We start from the raw sequence: 18834 nt of genomic DNA, 5'->3' as shown, positions 1-18834 counted from the left end.
TATGGATCAATGTTTGTTAGTCTCAGCGCAATCGTTATTATTTAGTATTTATTATGATATCTCGACTCTTGTATTTTAGTAATCGTAAAATTCCTCATCATTAGAATTGAAGCTAAGGTTTAAAAAAATTATAAATTTGGTTACATGAATGATATAATGCATGTTTTATTCAAGCTGGAGAAATCTAAAACTGGAGAATTGAAGCATGATATTCAGAAGCTCTTCTGGCCACTATAAAATTGAATTAATACAACGAAAAATGTCTGAATAACACATATTACTGAATAATTACTCAATATACGGTGCATCCAAATTTAAAAATTGTGATACGGACCTGTACAGGTTTTCCCACTGTTCATCTTCTTCTTCCCTTGGTGTCTTTGATATTTCAATCAACAACTGAAAAATGAATCACGTATTATGATATACTAAGCTTTATTTACTTATACGATCATTTTTGCTTGGATATGTGCCAACAATTTTATATAGTAGTGTAGCAAAATTAATACGAGAAATTTGGATTTAAAGATAAATAGGAATACATAATCTACGACATATCGGTTGTATTTCATAAGTAAACTTAATTCCTATACTAATAGAAATGTTATGTTTACCAACGCTTGTATTTAAATTAACAAACATTGGTTCTTACCGTGTAAAATTGATTAGTCCTGCTTATGTAGTACATGCGAAGCGTTTTATTTAAACAGCAATCGAATCAGACTGAACAAATCTCTGAACACTTTACTGAACATATTACTAAACAACTAGTATCGATAATGCAGAAAACAGAGTGTTACTCACGTCAATTATAGAAATCTCATTGCATGGTTTACGGAAGCAAGATAAAAATAATCAACGAGCGTGGTTACGTAAATGAAAACAAATCATTTTCCGTCGGATCGATTATTACTCTCCATCGAGGAGTCTGACGTAGTCACGAACGTCAAACAACATGGCGACGTACAATGTGTCATTTTACAAATCTATCTTTACTTAATTCCATAACAAACATTTCATGTATACTTTCACTTCCCACAACAATAAAAAGATAGTGTACATTGTTAACACATATTGTACATAACACGTATACAATTTCAATTAAAAAAAAAAATTTTTCACTTTCATATTTGTTAAAAAATGTACTAGTTGAGCTCATAATTAACTCTTCGACTGCGGGAACGGTTTCATTCGAACAAGGTCGCGATCGTAGTTTAAGCGTCCCGCGAAATTTCAAATTCGTTAAAACAATTCTTACAAAGAATGAGAAAATGAAACTTTCAAATATGTACAGTTCAATCATCAAACGTTTAGTTTTAAAAATAAAAATTTTAAATTCAAAACTCCTTATTAATGTTATAAATATATATATACATTCTCATAATTGTAATACTATATTACTAATTTAGCGAAGCTAAATTGCCAAAACAGTATACTGAACGAGATTCCGAATTTCCTAACTAAAAATGTGAATTGCGTGCACGAATCGACCGCAAAATCAATTAGTGTTGCTAGGAAAAACGACGACGTTTATATGTCGCGCTTTTAAGGATACCGGTTCGTCCGGTCCGACGGATGCGTACAATGCTCGTTCTCCAACATGGCGGTCGCAGCAAGATATGGTAATTTTTTGAAAGGCTTGAACTCAACGATCCTTATTCTTGCAGTGTGCGGAAGAAGATTGTTCCCAGAGTCTCGAATCGTTGGTGGCAGTCGCAGTTCTTTTGGAAAATGGCCATGGCAGGTGAGTACAATACAATGAACTTCTTAACTTTTTTTCACCGCACGTGGCCGTTGAAATGGAGACAATCTTGTTCATCCGTACCTATTAAGGGATTCCGGGGGTGAAAAATAACGAATAACAGAAAGTTTTATGAGTAGAAGACAAACATAATTAATATAGCGGCTACTGGCTTTGGGACGTATTTATTATAGACTTCGAAACTTACAAATATTGCAATTAAATTTAATTATATATTTGTTATTTTCATGATATATCATGAATTTTATTATATATAACACATTCTTGATTTAAAATCCCTATTAGAGCTGTTAATTTTTATAAGAATTAATGGCGTTATTTTTATTTGGGAGACTATCATAATACTCTTTTATGTACCTAATTTAGTAGATTTAAATTTTGTCGCTATAGTAAATGAACAATTTTATATACAAGGATAGAGTAAGAAAACTAAATTATTTTTAACTCCTTCAGCGAGATTAATTGCAACATTGAATGAGGTAGGATAAAACATGAAATTAATATGTGCAACGAATACATAACTCGCATTATCTCATACAATTTGCCATTTCAATTTCAAGTTGAGGCAAAAGATATAAATGGAAGTAAATAAAATAGAAGTGTATACAAAATTAAAAAGTGTTAATTTAATCTAAATTATTTTCATTTATTTCGCAACTACGACTAACCATAGAACACAAACTTTAAAAGTCGATATATTTATTCCTAGCGTCATCTGTTAAACATGTCAGGAACTCCAGGCACTGTTGCTACGTTCTTCCGTTACTTTCAAACAGAGATGGGCAAAAGTTTATTCTAATAAAAGATAATGTACGAAACCAACGTAATTTATTCCTAATGTTTATTCGATTAAACACATCGATTTGTATTTCTTTATCGTAATTCTTCATTCTAACATTCAAATTTTTATTTCTAGTTAACAAGAAACGAAAAATCAATTGTCTATTTTTTATTCATTATTGAAAATATTTACAACTTGTTACCAACCGGATTCACTCCATTGAATATTTAAATCACCTCAGAAAGAAAATATTCGAATATAGAACATGAATCAAAGACGCTTTAGACACTCCAAAACTAGATTTTCATAATAATTGTGTAAGTGCACTTGTACCTTTAACGATGTGCACTTTGGAAGATGTGCACCAAATCTGTTGGTACATAATTAACAATGATCACGTTCTATTCTATAACTCGTTCAATCCACGAAAGTAGTGGCCAGTGCTAACCGACTTCACTATTTTTATGAACCCAATCACATACTCCGAATAGATTAACCAAACACAAGGAAACACACGAAGTTGAATAGATTTTCAATATATAAGGTAGAATACATAATTTCTAACATATTTTATAATCACTTACAAAATTGATTATCGCAAAATTTATTTTTGTCAAAACTTAGTTCCATTTCTCATGTTCAAAGCCAATCAAGTGCAAATAATCTCGCAGGCCTAATGTAGTACTAGCGATGTAATACTTACGAGACGTCAAAAAAGATATGATAAAACAGTAAGAAGTTTATTTTTTTTGTAATGGCTAGGATTACCCTCCATTCTCCTATATGAAATGGTAATAACGAACGTGTTAAGAAAGTTCATTTAAAACAAAACAGAAGGTTACAATTCCCTCGGAAAATTTAGTGTTTCGAGTGTAACAACCTAATGCATAGAAGGAACGGTACCGTTCCACATTCTATTCTTGGGATTTCCAATCGCGTCTCGAGTCTCGACAATCGACACGCCGATCGTCAAGCACGACCAAGCATCGTTCTTCGTTAAAGGAGATGAATGTTTTCTTTTCAGATCTCGTTACGACAATGGAGAACGTCTACGTATCTGCACAAGTGCGGCGCAGCTTTGCTCAACGAAAATTGGGCCATAACCGCAGCGCATTGCGTGGAAAAGTGGGTATAATGTTTGTCATTGCAGTGATTCTCCATCGATATGATTTCTTGTTAGACGAGAATCTCGTTCGTTATCTTCTTTGCTTATCAAATTATTAATCCTTCGCGCTTCGCGAACGAACTAACAACTTCAGACGACTATGCGAGTATTTGATAAATTGCTTACAGTACTTATCATATAACTGAATATTTCGTATAATTTAAAGAAAAAAAATAAAATATACAGGGTGTCGCAAAAATGTTGTAACACCTTGAAAGAAGTGGTTCGGGAGGTGATTTGAAACAACTTTTTCCTTAGCGAAAATGTTGTCAGAGGTTTCGTTGAAGACATATTAACGGAAAACACTGACCAATCAGAGCGCGAGGATGCTGATGGAGGGCTCGCGGTAGCGTATGAGCGCGGCCGGCTATCGCGTAGCCTACGCTCAACAATTAAATATATTATAATATAAATTATATTAATATATCTTATCTAAATTATATAATAGATTATAATATAAATTATATATATAGACACCCTGTATAAAGATTGATACATTTTTGTAGAGAATATCAAACTATATCGACTAATGTAATCAAAAATATTTAATAGTAAATATTTTAAAAAAAGGTTAGTGACTTTCGTATGTTACCTACGCGTCCACCAATGGGAAGCCTACTAATAACAGAATATTTAGTACTTTTGGAAATTTTGTTGAAGTAAACGTTGAGTAGGTTGAATTTACCGCGCTTATTGTCACCATACTGTACTATACTACATGTTACTTCTTGTACAAAAAGGACAAGAGTGTATACGGTGTGTTAAATATTAAACGGTTAATCTGTGTCAATTAGTTATAAAAACCAAGCATTTGTCCTATCCCGAATTCCATTTCAACAAATTTGGTACCAAATTTTAAGTTCGTATTATACAGGGTAATAGGGTGCGAACAGGAATCGCTAGCTTAGGAAACGTGTCTTTTTTGATATTATTAATCTTGGTTATTAATTCTTATAACTTTCTTAAAGTGTTGACACCGGTTACGTTAACTGAACTCATTACATTTGTTTGTACAAGTCCTCATTTTCCATTACGTGCATTTCTAACGTATTTTCGTTCTTAACGATTCACAGCGTACCGCCAAGCGACCTGTTGTTGAGGATCGGTGAACATGATCTCGCAAACGAAGACGAGCCGTACGGATACCAAGAGAGAAGAGTTCAAATTGTCGCTAGTCATCCGCAATTTGATCCCCGAACGTTCGAATACGACCTCGCTCTGTTAAGATTTTACGAGCCACTGTTGCCATTCCAACCGAACGTTTTGCCGATTTGTCTGCCGGACGATGACGAGTCCTACGTCGGACGCACGGCTTATGTCACTGGCTGGGGTAGACTTTATGACGGTAATCATAGATCTTTTTATTAATTATTTGACAAGAAAATCCAGCCAATTGTGTCACGTAGAGTTTGATGTCACTTTTCGTATACAGTGAATTTCCTTGTTTAAGTTTATCACATTATTCTTTATAAAATATCAATCAGCTTTCATATGTAACATTTTTTCTGTCTATATTAATTTTTGAGTTGTTCAACATAGAGCTTATAAATTTGAAAGATAGTTTCTTGAACATGTATCGAACTACTAGAAGAATAGTATATTTTGAATATTATTGAGAACTTTAGCTGTAAGCAGACTTTTATCAAAATTGACACTTACAAATTGGGCGATATTACTAATAGTAAGGTGATCTAGCCTGATATAGGAAACATGCTGATTAAGATATCATTTCCAGAGGGGCCATTGCCGTCCACGCTTCAAGAGGTCGCTGTACCAGTCATTAATAATACAATGTGCGAGGGCATGTACAGAAACGCAGGATACATCGAACACATCCCTCACATTTTTATTTGCGCCGGTTGGAAAAACGGCGGATTCGACTCTTGCGAGGTATGTGCCTTTCTTGAACTCGATGTACACACGGAATATCGAGCGAAATTTCGATTCTGCAAAGTAACGCGCAAACGTCGCGTATGACGTTATCAATTTCTTTAGAAATGGTATATTTTCCTTTTTTAGAAGGAAAAGTGAAAAAATAAAAGATTCTAAGTGATTTCCAAATTAATAATACGTCTACGCGTTGTTAATCAAAACTTTAACTAAAAGAAGAAGTAAAAATAAAATTATATTCTCAGATAGTTACAAAATTAATAATGCGCGCGCGCGTATGTATGTATTTACGTATGTAAACAAATTTTTCGTTAACGTTTTCTAAAAAACTAATAGCGAGATCAAAATGATCGATGATGCAATCGATGTGTATCAATCTAACTTAGAACTGATTAGATTGTGTTCTAATTCGGTCAAATAGTTTTTTAGTTTTTTTTTTTAAGAAAACTTAACTCAATAACGCAATCTAGATCGGAGAATATAAATTTATGAGTGAATAAGTAAACGGAAATAGATAATATATATATGCATATATTATTATTATTATATTTATGCGTATATAATACATGTATATATACAGGGTGCTTCAAAAGTATGGAAACAGTCAAATATTTCCAAAATGGAACATTTGTGAGAAAAATGGTTTAGAGAAATGTTTTAGGGTTTCAAAAATTCTATTGAATGATCGTGTCTGTTTGACCTTCAAAGGACCGGCCAAAGTCATGTCAAGGTCAACATGATTTTTTGTAATGGAACACCTCACTTTTTATCATGCACTGTGAAAGCTGACTATGAGACTTTTTCAAAACACTAGTTCCAAACATTTTTTTTATTCGCGATACCAGCTAGTTAATTAATATTTTAAGTCGGAGTAAACGTTCGCTGTTTTACGTTAATAATAAAAGCTTTCTATTTTCTTGCAGGGCGACAGTGGAGGGCCAATGGTGATCCAGAGGGCGCGGGACAAACGATGGATCCTTGCTGGTGTGATCAGCTGGGGGATAGGTTGCGCTGTGCCGAACCAGCCAGGGGTTTACACTCGAATCTCCGAGTTCCGTGAATGGATCAACCAAATATTGCAATTCTAATCTAAGGATCTTATGAAATAACTTGGAAGAACGATTTGGTGGAAACTACAAAACGATTCTAGCCCACCGGTGCACTCGAAATATCGTACCCTAATGAGACCAGTTTTCGCCCCTTGACCTACAACAACGCGTGAGACTCGTGGTACGGATTTCGAGCCAAACATGAAGGGTACGAGTCAGCCATGTCGTGGAAGTGTACTAGCGATATTATATCCGACTATGCAAGGTCCCAAATTAAACGATATGGCAAGGGGTTAGCGCAACAAAATAAAATAAGAAAAATTATGGACGCGCTCGAATAGAATTAATTTATTGCGTATCGTGGCCGAAAGCCGAATTATGTCATACACGATGAAAGCACACGATAAATTACACGACATAGTTCGTACGTGCGAATGGACTTCGTGTTTTTACGTATCAGTTGCTTATCGCAAATTCGTGCGCTGTCGCACATAATTTCGAATGACGCGCATGATCGCCGGCAGGTAACTAATGCCACCTTCCGCGCCACGACCTCGTTGCGACAGAAGAAGAGGTCGACATACTAGTGCTCTACAGTTTTGAACAGTGATGTTATCGCGGACGTTAAACGACAACGATACATCGCGTATCAGCGGCGCTACTAGTTCAATACTCCGATTATGCGTATTACCAACGCGCCTCTACAGACTCGACACGCGGTATAACGTTTTAACGAAGAGTATCGACCGAGTGGATCTCTAAGATCGATCGTTGATAATCCTTTGCAACTCGTTTCCTGTCGAGGATGATTCTTCGTTAAAGGAAAAAGAGGATTCACCAGAAATGAGATATAAAGTGAGCTCTCGACTTGTGCGATTAATTTGCTCTGGAGCTTTCTATTTAAGTCGAACTTTGTATTAATTTTGATAAGATATACCTGAGATAGTAGCTTATAATCCAGTCACTTTAGATATGGTTCTATAAATATTTTTATCAAGCTGATCTTTTGCATATATTGTAGCATCTCTATTATGTGAACTAATTGGGGGACAAAAGTGTTCGGATAACAGAATTTTCACATAATAGAACGATAAGTGATTAGCACTCAATTTTATTTAATACTTAAGACAAAGGAAACAAATAGAATTTGTTTGTAAATAAATTTATACATAGAATACGAAATAAGAAAACAAACAATATTTCATTAGGTTTGCGTTGAACAAACGACTGAAATATATAATTAAAATTGTTTACTGTCGCTAAAGTTTTTAAATTTATTGCAGTACCTACTGTTTGTATTCGTCTAAATAATTTTTATTAACACGTTTCCTTTCGTTTTTATGTTGATAAATGTTGCAAGACCATATTTTTGTCCTTTCGTTGTACTTCTTCCATAATCAAGAATTTTTGCAGCAAATTTACGTTAACATTCAAATTATTAGTGCGAAAAAAACTATCAGAATTATCTAATAATTGTACACTTTTATTAGCATTAAATAATTTTATTTAGTTTAATTCAGTAATGTTTCAATATTTTTTTAATGGGATTGATCTAAAACTTACACATTGGTATCACTTCCGCTGTCTTCGTTACTATCTGCCATTTTTGTGGTCCTACGCACCAATTACACTTCTTTCGGCATGGTGAAATATGTAGTATTCTACTCAAATTATATAAATGCTATAAAAATTGTAATTATTTATCATTAATCGTTATACATGAAGTTTTAAAAATGTTTGATTAAAAAGAAATACAGCGATATGCACCTTGCTACCATAATCAATACGAATGCTTTTTGCGAATAAAAGATGGAGAAATTCCCTTTTTTAAGTTCAATGGCAGTGTTTAACAATTTTTAATTTTAGGAACTTGTTGCTTTGAAAATCATATGAAGTTCTGTGTATTCTAATTTAGTGGGTTCGAGGCACGTGTAAAATATTCCATGATCAGCTGTTTGTAGACATCTCAAAAATTGTTGTATCGTATATCGCAAAAAATGGTTACCGTTAAAAATAAAAATAAGAAAATTCTATACAAAACAGTTATGTTATATTATCTTTAAACAGTCAATAATTATATTTAACGTGAAATTTTTTAACTCGATTTGTAAAATTTATTATTGCACGCTTTCCCACATTATCATTGATTTTGAATATCAAATGCGATTTATGCATCATAATAAATATAAATTAAATTTATATTCAATTATATATTAAATTTAATTATATATTTATATTAAATTATATATTTATATTAAAAATGGTAACATACTTCTTTTGTAGAAAAGTTCCTTATTCTTATTTTGCATAATAATTATCTATGCAGTAAACAATAGTTTTTGAAATATCTGGAAGGAACCGATTGTCGAATATTTTACACTTAATTAAAATATCTACAAAAATTCAGCTTGATAAAAGTATATCCATAATATTTTATGTATTTAAGTGTTGAATGGCTGGAATACTGAGCTTGAAGAGATGAGTGAATTGAATGATGCCACGCATTAGACGATTGCCTAGATATTATGGCCTCTAGCGTGTGTCATCCGATAGTGTTAAAAGAAGTCGAACTATGCAAGGATGACAAGGATGTCTAATAAAATCCAAATCATATTCAACGCATCGATCTTACGATTAATTTTATTATTTAATTACAGTTCAACGGTTCTATACGTACTTCTTTAAGAGAAGTATGGGAGAAACGAAAACTTGATGTAACATGTAAATATATAAAAACAAAATATAAATATAATTATGTAACTTGGAGCTGAGCTACGTATTTATGAATTCGCGTAATTCGAGGACTCGCTGTGTAGGCAAATACAAATCTCACGTAAATTGCATTTATCGTTGCAAGTCAATGGTATCGATAATCGCGAGAGATCGTTCGATGACACGAAACTCTGAATTGCGAGAGTCGACGAAGGAAGCATATTCGACGATATCCGGCCTCTTGCAACTTCATTTTCACGTCTTCCGTCCTCGTCAGCCTTTAAAATACAAAGGTTGATAGCGTACAGAGTAATCCGCAAACATTGCGTTTTCGTTCCGTTTCGAATCATTAATAGATAAGGGGTATCCATAAGTAATGTCGTTGTTTGATACTGTACAAAATTTTATTTTATTTAATGCTTAATACAATTTTATTTACACTATAATCGTTGTTGATAATCTTCGCCTATCACACTGATAAACTTTTTATTACCTTTTTTTATAAAATTAGGGTAATTTTGAAGTAAACAATTTTTCCAATGTAATTTTGATAGCTGTTGCGATGGGAAATATTTTTCCACAAAGAAGATACGATGCGGAAGGAAGTATTTCTCAATCCAATACTTTTTTGGGTGATTTCCCAACCATAAACGGTTTCAAATTAAAGCCACGTATAGTATATCAATCTGAGCATAATAATATGCAACACTTGTGGTCTTAATTACACAGGTATCTATACGGTTGTTGAAAGACCGGATGTCTGGTAAAACGTTATAACTAACATTAGTTATTAGTCCATAGGACGTCCCGAACGTCCAGTACCGGACGTCTTATGGACGTACATAAGACGTCCCTGTGCTATCTGGGCTGTAACTAAAAGATAATAATGTTCAAATAATTAGTTTTATTTCTTAATATTCAACTTTGATAACAACTAACATTATTAAACGAATTTGTCCAGTTCAAATATGAATCAACGAAACAATATAATCGAGGTAATAAACAATTATAATACACACTGAAAAAAACCATATTAAAATCTTTAAATATAAAACAAGATTTAGAAAAATTACTTGGAAAAGACCGTTGTTGCAAATATTTAATTTCACAGAGAAAAAATTAATGTTGTACGTAAGAATCTAACATTCTAAAATCAACTAGGACATTCATAGTTATAATGTAAATTAAAGATCTATTTTCACAGTGATTTTAAATATTGTTCTGTTGTTTTTGATTAGACATTTTTAAGTTATTTTACTGGTTTCTATTTAACCATATTTCAATCGACCCCATCCTCTCTTGTCGACTCATATCTCGTAAAATAAAAACATTATAACGTAATTTCATCGATTTTCATCCCAGTATGCAAATGCCTTACACGATACTTCTTTCTCTTTAATATGATATCGAACGGCTGATAAAAAATCAATATACCTACTAATCCAAACACAGGTAAAACAACATTTTGTATGCGCTAACATAATATTTTACTAGCGGAGCATTATAGAGCAAAAACAACGGAAGGAATCTTGTCGTTCACCCTGTTTGTGAAACACGATTCCCTCTTTCAGAATTTGTTCGTGTCAGCAGCTCGGAACGTGGGTGTTGATATTTGCGAACCACTTCCAGGCGTAAGTTCAATCGTCGCCCACTCGATACGCCCTCGCTTTCACCTGTGGAAAACGGAATATCAGAAAATTTCGAAAATAATGGAATTGTCTATTCGACTGGGTTTACGCTACTGTAAGACATCGCACGAATGGTGCAAATGAAATGGTAATTTGTAGTATTGTTGAGTTTCGGCAAGAAACAAGAACTTTAATAAATAACAATTAACTTTACAATAGAAATGTGTACAATAGAAATGTAATTAAATGTAGCTTCGGAACGTCTGCACTCGATGGCGTCTTGCTCGAAACTGACAGCTTGACAGTCGATCGATCCGATCGCCTCTTCTCGCTGTCTTCTTGTTTCGGTCGCGAGCACCAGCAGGCTTTGGAACCACCCAAAGGGTGCTCGCAACAGTATGACATTTTATATCGCATTTGTGACAAATTTATCATTATGTTAAGGCCTCCAAGACTAACGATCCACACCTTCTCGAATATTGCACTTCGTGCCGTCTATTTCCGAAGGACCACACAATGCTTTGGGTGTGATACTCACTGCTGATACTGATTCATTTATTAAGCTACTATCTTTTGCAGAGGTTTACCTGAATCTGTTTACAAGTTTCTAAATTCAGTTTCTTGAACCTAGGCCACTTCCTCCCTCCCTCTTCATGTTCGGCGAAGGGTGAGCCCTCAGGCGAGGTTTTCGTGTTTGGTCACTATGGTGTTTGATGATTTGGCAACTTCGAGGAAATTTCGTCTGGGCAATTCTAAGAGACCCTCTGGGACACGATTTTACGATACCCGGGCTGAAGCTAACGTAGACAATTGCTGATTTCTTCATGAACCTTAATGTTCATTGGCTGCAGGCCTGCTAAAATTACAGATAAGAATCTAACTGTTAAAAATGACTCTACGGATATTATCCCGTATCGTAAAGTCCGTCCCCTTATTGCCCTAAGACATTAAATATTTTCAACTCTCTGTCTGCGGCAAAAAGATGGGAACACATTAAGCGTTACGTCCTTTCATCCTTTCATGCCAAAACAAGAACGACTCTATCAATTTTCAAAGAAAGTTACTTTCTCACGCTAGATAGAGAAGTTATAAATTTGCTAGATCCCTGCTAAATGTGATCTATATTGTCGTTTATAACATTATTTAGTAAAATAAACAAAAATCAACTGCGTCTGTGTGTGTTTCTGGTTTTTGTGCAAATTTTTGTAACGATAAGCATAAATACACCTTCGGCTTGTATATAAACTATATATAATTTATATTTTAACGGTCATATTTGTTGGAAAGGGAGACAGCAGAATATGTTCGTGGCAGTTGACTAGAACTTTTATTTAAACGATACAATTAGAGGAAATAAAGATAAAATGTAAAAATATTATTTTGCCGTGATCCACATGTTAGCAAAAAACAGAGAACTATAGTTCTGAAAAAGAACCTGTAACAAAAGTCCCTGAAATCCAACAATATTGCATTATTACTATCATGTTATACAATACATTAAATATTATATTTAACCCTTGATATCAGATTTGCAACTTTGTGTCATTAAATTTTAACTTCGAATTCGCAATCAGTATCCTCTAAAACCACATTACATCAATTTTCTTCGATGTAGATGCAACTTTTAAAATGTTGTCCGCCATACTAGGTCCGCCATTTTGTTTTAAAAGTGTTTGCCATCGTGGCGTGTTTGGAAAGGAGAATAAAATTGACTCGGCACTTAACTCGTTCATAAATAATGAAAGGAATCAAGTTATACATATAGTGACTTGTTTATGACATATTTTTTAAATTAAAAATATACGAAGAAGTAAATAAATACCAAAGCAAATGTTTATTCCGCATAGTTACTGAACGAGATAATTATAAGTCTAAATATAATTTTTCCATATATTGTAATATTTTGACGCGTTCACTGCTATAAATGAAATTGTAATTTTTATTCTAACATTCACGTATAAGAAGTTGGAAAATATTAATAATTCAATTATCTATTTTCATTGATAGATTGCTCATTGAAGTTTAGCAGCTCTAAAAGTGTTTTATAAATATCTCATTTAGCCAGAGTATTTTCTCAAATAAATTGTTATATTCAACCAGTAGTAATTCAATAACTCAAAATCAATAAGAACGATGTAATCTTGGGTTAATCGAAATAAAGTTGACAAAAATGTTGTATTTATAGATTTCAGACACTGCAAATTCTTCTGCATTCTTTAAGAAAACATCACAGAAACAATTTGCAGACACTGGTCTAGTTATGGAAATTTAATTATATGCGATGATAAAATATTTTTCTACTTATTTACAGAAGGAATACTTATTTTACGATATCATACATCAAGTTTGTAATTTTACGGGTGGCTAAGCTCTGTCGGCGCCTTTACACTGTTCTATTTTTATTAATTTGTTCGCGGAAGCGAGACGATTTTCTAAAACTTTCTATCGCGCGTCAAGATCGACGGTTTAAAAATTCCAATAAAAGTCGCAAATTCTTTCAGATGCGTGGTATTATCGCCGCGAGAAACGCGTGAAACGGCTTGCTTCTTTCTATCTGTACCGATATGTATCGCGAAATAGGAACATCGACCACGGCGATCCACTTGTAATTGGAATTCAAGTAGAAGTCAGACTGTTCGTAGTGTTTGTAACTTTGTATAAATGCTTTACTGAACGGCATCCTGGACGTGACACTTCAATTTCACCGAACTTAATCTTAACTTCGATTTCTCAGCATGTTATAAACTCCTTTCACTTAGACTAAATTAGGGATCTAAAGGAAAATAATTTTCCTTAAATTCATTCGCTTTCTTACATTAATACCAGCCACTTTTTTTCGAACGCTGCGTTGCAAAAATGATAAAAATATTTCACAGCAGAATAATAGTAATGAATTCAACTAAAATTTAAAACATATTATTAATATCATAATTATTATTATTTTTATTATTATTATATTTGACACATTTGTAGTTTTTACAAATTGTACGTTTTCGGTAAACCTTGTATGCATAATAATAATAAACCATTTTTAGAAAAAAATAAGAGTAAGATGTATTAGTATATTTGCAATAATTACAAATTAATATTGAACAGGATTAAATGATGGAAAAAGTAAACTTTCGTGTAAAACAAGCGTAACATAAAAATGAAATAGAAACTTGTTTGCTTCGCTAATAAAATATAAAACACGTACGTATTTCGCAAGTGACCCATTGATCACGTTGGACAGAATTCACGTTTTCTCGCAGTTTTTCCGTTCAACTCCAATTGTCTCTATTTTTATCATTTTTATTTTCAATGTAATTGAAGAATGTGTTCACTTTAGATATAACAAAAACCAGGCAAACCAGGTTATGTAAGTGAAAAATACAGTGGTACAAAATAATCTAAAATTTAAATAATTGTAAGAATTTATTTATATTTGTACATATCGGAGAATTTAAGTTTGCATGAAATACTTTTTATTTTTTTAAATTATTCTTTTTAAATTTATCTTAAACGTAACATCTCTTTGTTCATTTGTTTTTATAGCAAAGTTGTACAAAATAAAATATCCTCGTATCAATTTAGGAATTCATCTATTGAACCATGTATTGTAATATATATTACTTAATTAGTTGCAAGGCAGTCGCAAGACAGACATAAGTAAAATTTCATACCAATAATACATGGCTTTATTTAGGTATTTAAATAAACGTTGACTTGCTTTATGATAAATGTATTTGTATTTTATAATTCAAATTACAATAGTTACTTCTGAATAAATAAAAGATGAAAAGTTGTCCATCTTTCCTTGGTTACTTACAATCGTCTTTAAATAAGTATTTTTACTCATCTCTGTTGTATATAAAGTTATATGATGTATCTCTGTAGGAGAGGAATTGTAATAAAGGGAGAATATAAAGGCAGTCAAAGTCTGGAATTTATCTGTACAATGATAAGCTGCGGAAAGAAATGATTGTGAGAGGGTGGGATTGGTACTGGTAGAATATAATGAAAGATTATTACGGATCAGGTTGAAAAGGTAAGGAAGAGAATAAGCACAGAGAATCTTATGAGTAAGGAAACGAGGATGAAAAATCCATCTTAGCTTCTTTTAAAGAAGACCTGAGTTTGAAAAAGGAGGAAAGATAGAAACGTAATCAAGAGCACATTGAATAACGTATAGAGATGAATATGTCTAATCTCCGACACATCAATTTAACATTATTTACATTTAAGAAAATATTCACTTAAACAAGATAAAAATTGAAACAATATACATGGACTTTCACACCAATCTAAATTCTTCATAAAAGAAATCTTTACCAAACATAAGTAATATAACTTAAACATTTACAGGATATTTAATGTTAAATTTATTTAATTTATTAAATTTATTTCGTATACTTAATTAATAATTAATATTGTTTAATTTTATCTTTATACGAGTACGCAATGGAAAGTTTATTTACTTTTGTACATGGACGTTAATTCTCTGTAGAATTGATTTAAAGCATTTTTACAATAATGTATACATGCAAGAGAAACGAAAAGAATATTAGAGACGATCGCTATTGTTATTGTTATTCGTACTTCAATTTTGCTAAACTTTAACCAGATCTTAATATGAAAATATGAAAATATAAGGTTCTACTCATTCTAAAAATAATATTTCATTTTAATAATTAAAAAACGCGAGCAAGGAATAGATTTCTTCGCAAGTAAAAGATATGCTGACGTCTATTTAATGACCATTGAGAAAGAGCATTTGAAAGGATCGTTAACTTCTTACAATTACTCTAAAAGAAAGACCAATTCAACGACTAAATTAATATTCAGTAATTATCTATAGAACATTGACTGGTTTCTGAATTTTGTATTACGTCTGTATCCTGTTTCACCGGTTCTACCAAAAACAACATGCTCTTAATTGGACGCATAGGCTTTTAATTTAAACGATCGCAGCTTCAACGTACTTAAGAGGAATACTAAGCATGAACCGGAAGTGGACGAACAAGTATGGAGAGCGCATAGAAAGTTCAAGAAATTAACGAGGGACGACATGAAATTTACAATTCAAGGCCAAGAAGGCATAGTTTGTTACATAAAAGTAATTGTGAAGGTATCTATTTATTTATTTATTTATTGCTTTTAAACCGAATATGGTTTTCTTATTTTTATTTTTATTTTTATTTCTATAATATAATTGTGAAGGTATCTAGTCGAAGCCAATACTTAATTCAATGTTATCGAGTCACCTGTAGGTCATCAGTCAGAAAATGAAATATACAGGATACCTCGAATAAAGTGACACAAGCTGTTTTGTTAGAAAGTAATGAGAATATCGACTTTATTTTTTATGTGTTATTCAGTTTGATAGGGACTATAGTGTTACGTGCGACGTGCAACGGCGCACGTCTGGAGATTTACTCCTAGCCAATTTTATGTAAAAGGGTTTAGAATATTTGTGGGTAAGGAGCTACTCTAGTCCCATACGGGTCCCATCTATCAAAGTCCCTTTATTTTAAATACTATGAGGAGGCTAAGAACGGAATTGTATTGAAGAAAGGGAAAGCAAGTGATAGAAAAATTCTGTTACTAAGATGTCAAAATGTGAGTATATTATTATTATAATAGATAGTAATTGAATATAATAGTAGTATTAGTAATTGAATATATATATATATATAAGTGTTACTGAAAACTGTTCTAATTTGTACTTAAGAATATATATATAAGTACAAACTTAAGTACAAATTATTGACAATAAAAGGATATTCAATTTAGAACAGTTTTCAGTAACACTTCTGACCATACACACACATCCATACAACTCATCAGAACAATATATAATGTCGCTTGAATTTTATGTTTAAAATTTCCAGTAAGAGAACTCTCAGAGTCAATTTTATTGACTACTGGAAATTATTTGCCAATGTATGCATTAAATAACTGGAAGGGTGAAGGAATTGGCTTACCTACAAATTTATCCAATGATTTAACTGATTATTATATCTTTATACATATTTATTTTACATGTTTAAAACTAAAAGACTTCGCTAAAATTTAATACAAAAAAAAGAAGCAAACATCCCTTTGTCATACTTATATTAATTATTAACGAATTTTTGTATACGTTAATCTAGTACCATTTAATTGTAACATTTGCTTGTAGGATCTGGAAACAACTCTAAAACAATGATTCGAAACGTAAACAATCAATAGCTTGTTCGAGACTGCAAAATGATTATTCTTTGATAAATAGTTATTTGAATTAATTTAATTTAGTGTAATATTTATGCCTGCAACCAGTGTACATGAAGCACACTTGAATGTGTAAATGAAATTTGAAAAAAGGTTGGTAAAACCAGTCTTCTTGAAGCATACTGAAATGTGTAAATATATTAGGAAAGAATTCGATGCAGTTATACAGATTATTATCACAAATTTATACCCTAGTTATAGGTTCGTGGTTATCCTGTTCAACATTGTAAAGCGACATTACAATAAATTTATCTTGTTTTAGAGGTGCAGCGGATGTGTTAAGTTGCACGTGGTTGGGTAAGGACGTAAACTTGCCCATTGATAAGTTTCAATATACAAATGAGATCAGAAATTAATAATTCATTCCTGGATATACTTGTCGTGTGTGCCCTAACTGACCGGTAAAACAAAACCACTTGGAAACCGAACGTGGATCGAGCGCTCCAGAACAGGTTGATATCTCCTACTCGTGGAAGTCGCTGGTACGTCGGTGACACTTCCGGTCGATTTCTCAATTAACGTGTATTACTGAGTGTGTCACACATCTGAACAAATTACTTCAACAACTACGTCGTGTTCGCAAGCCATCTGTCGTATCAAAACTGCAATTTGTTGATTAGCAAAGTGACATAATAGCAAAAATGTAAAAAATTTGTGTCCAATACAAAGTTTTTATGACTCGGATGAATCGTCCACGGACCAAATCAATTAAGAGAGCCTTGTCCAGGAAAAAGTAAAAGTCCAGCGTAAAAAATAAAAATAAATTTCAGAGTTACGTCCATTTGAAAAACGCTAAAATTTGCATGAATAATTTTGTTGCGATTATTTTGTTACGCAGTGTAGAATTAGTATGCAGGTATTCAACCATAACTCTGATTATTGATTATTTAACGTTCACTCGACGAGTTGGAGCAGAATCCGGATATCCAATGGTATTAAATCGACCCTGCGATCGACCACGGTTAATAAACAGAATAATCAGGTCGATCATCCTGTTTCTTTGCGATTACTGACGCGGCAATGAATTTGCGGCACGTGGTGTTTGCAAGTAGCGGTTATAAAAAAAAAAAAAAAAAAAAATACTGCGAGATGATCGACGCTCGTTTTCTCACCGAAAGACTGACTAGTCTGGCCTAGAAAGTATTGCGGTTTTTAGACTTCGTTGAAGGGGGCAAACAGATCGTTGCGCCCAATTGTGTCGAGCCGCAGGTCGAGAATGTAACTCTCTCTCCTTTCACGCCGTTTCGTTGGTATGTCAATTTTTACCATAGTCCAGTTACTCAAGAGTGAAATATATGGAACATTATAAATACTGTGTAAGGAGACCGAAGTTAAATATAACTCAAAATCGGGTTATACAACCAGCATATTGCTTCTAATAATAATTTCTATTAGCAACAGTTTACATAAATTGATATCTAAAAAAAACTATTTTATAAATTATTGAGACATACAATTATTTTTTATTTTCTCCTATATTTTGTTTCGTGTTCCAAGTTTATTTGCAATTAATTTTCTATTTACAGCGGTTATAGGCAAATATGTGAGAATGATAAATGTTCAAATGTGGGCAACACTCATTGTCGATGCGTACCTTT

General features: G+C 32.7%; 1 protein-coding gene and 1 long non-coding RNA gene across 2 annotated transcripts in view; one reads left to right on the top strand and one right to left on the bottom strand.

Annotated features, from left to right (window-relative positions):
• The window catches only part of LOC128877371 (uncharacterized), a 6716-nt gene extending 5923 nt beyond the window's left edge, over positions 1 to 793 (bottom strand). The window contains exons 1-2 of the long non-coding RNA XR_008457239.1: positions 653 to 793; positions 335 to 399 (exon numbers count right to left, since the gene is read on the bottom strand). This is a non-coding gene — a long non-coding RNA (uncharacterized LOC128877371). The remainder of the gene's footprint in view (positions 1 to 334; positions 400 to 652) is intronic.
• The window catches only part of LOC128877367 (serine proteinase stubble), a 31134-nt gene extending 21335 nt beyond the window's left edge, over positions 1 to 9799 (top strand). Inside the window, exons 5-10 of the mRNA XM_054124615.1 lie at positions 1 to 11; positions 1638 to 1744; positions 3568 to 3668; positions 4782 to 5053; positions 5444 to 5598; positions 6522 to 9799. The exon at positions 1 to 11 is cut by the window's left edge and continues 106 nt beyond it. Of these exons, the coding sequence (XP_053980590.1) occupies positions 1 to 11; positions 1638 to 1744; positions 3568 to 3668; positions 4782 to 5053; positions 5444 to 5598; positions 6522 to 6686 (811 nt within the window). The 3' untranslated portion in view covers positions 6687 to 9799. The remainder of the gene's footprint in view (positions 12 to 1637; positions 1745 to 3567; positions 3669 to 4781; positions 5054 to 5443; positions 5599 to 6521) is intronic.
• The last annotated feature ends 9035 nt before the right edge of the window (positions 9800 to 18834 follow it).

The sequence above is a fragment of the Hylaeus volcanicus genome, chromosome 5, assembly GCF_026283585.1.
Source record: "Hylaeus volcanicus isolate JK05 chromosome 5, UHH_iyHylVolc1.0_haploid, whole genome shotgun sequence".
Taxonomy (NCBI): domain Eukaryota; kingdom Metazoa; phylum Arthropoda; class Insecta; order Hymenoptera; family Colletidae; genus Hylaeus; species Hylaeus volcanicus.
Note: the sequence above shows the minus strand (reverse complement) of the source record. Positions and strands in the feature narration are given on the sequence as shown.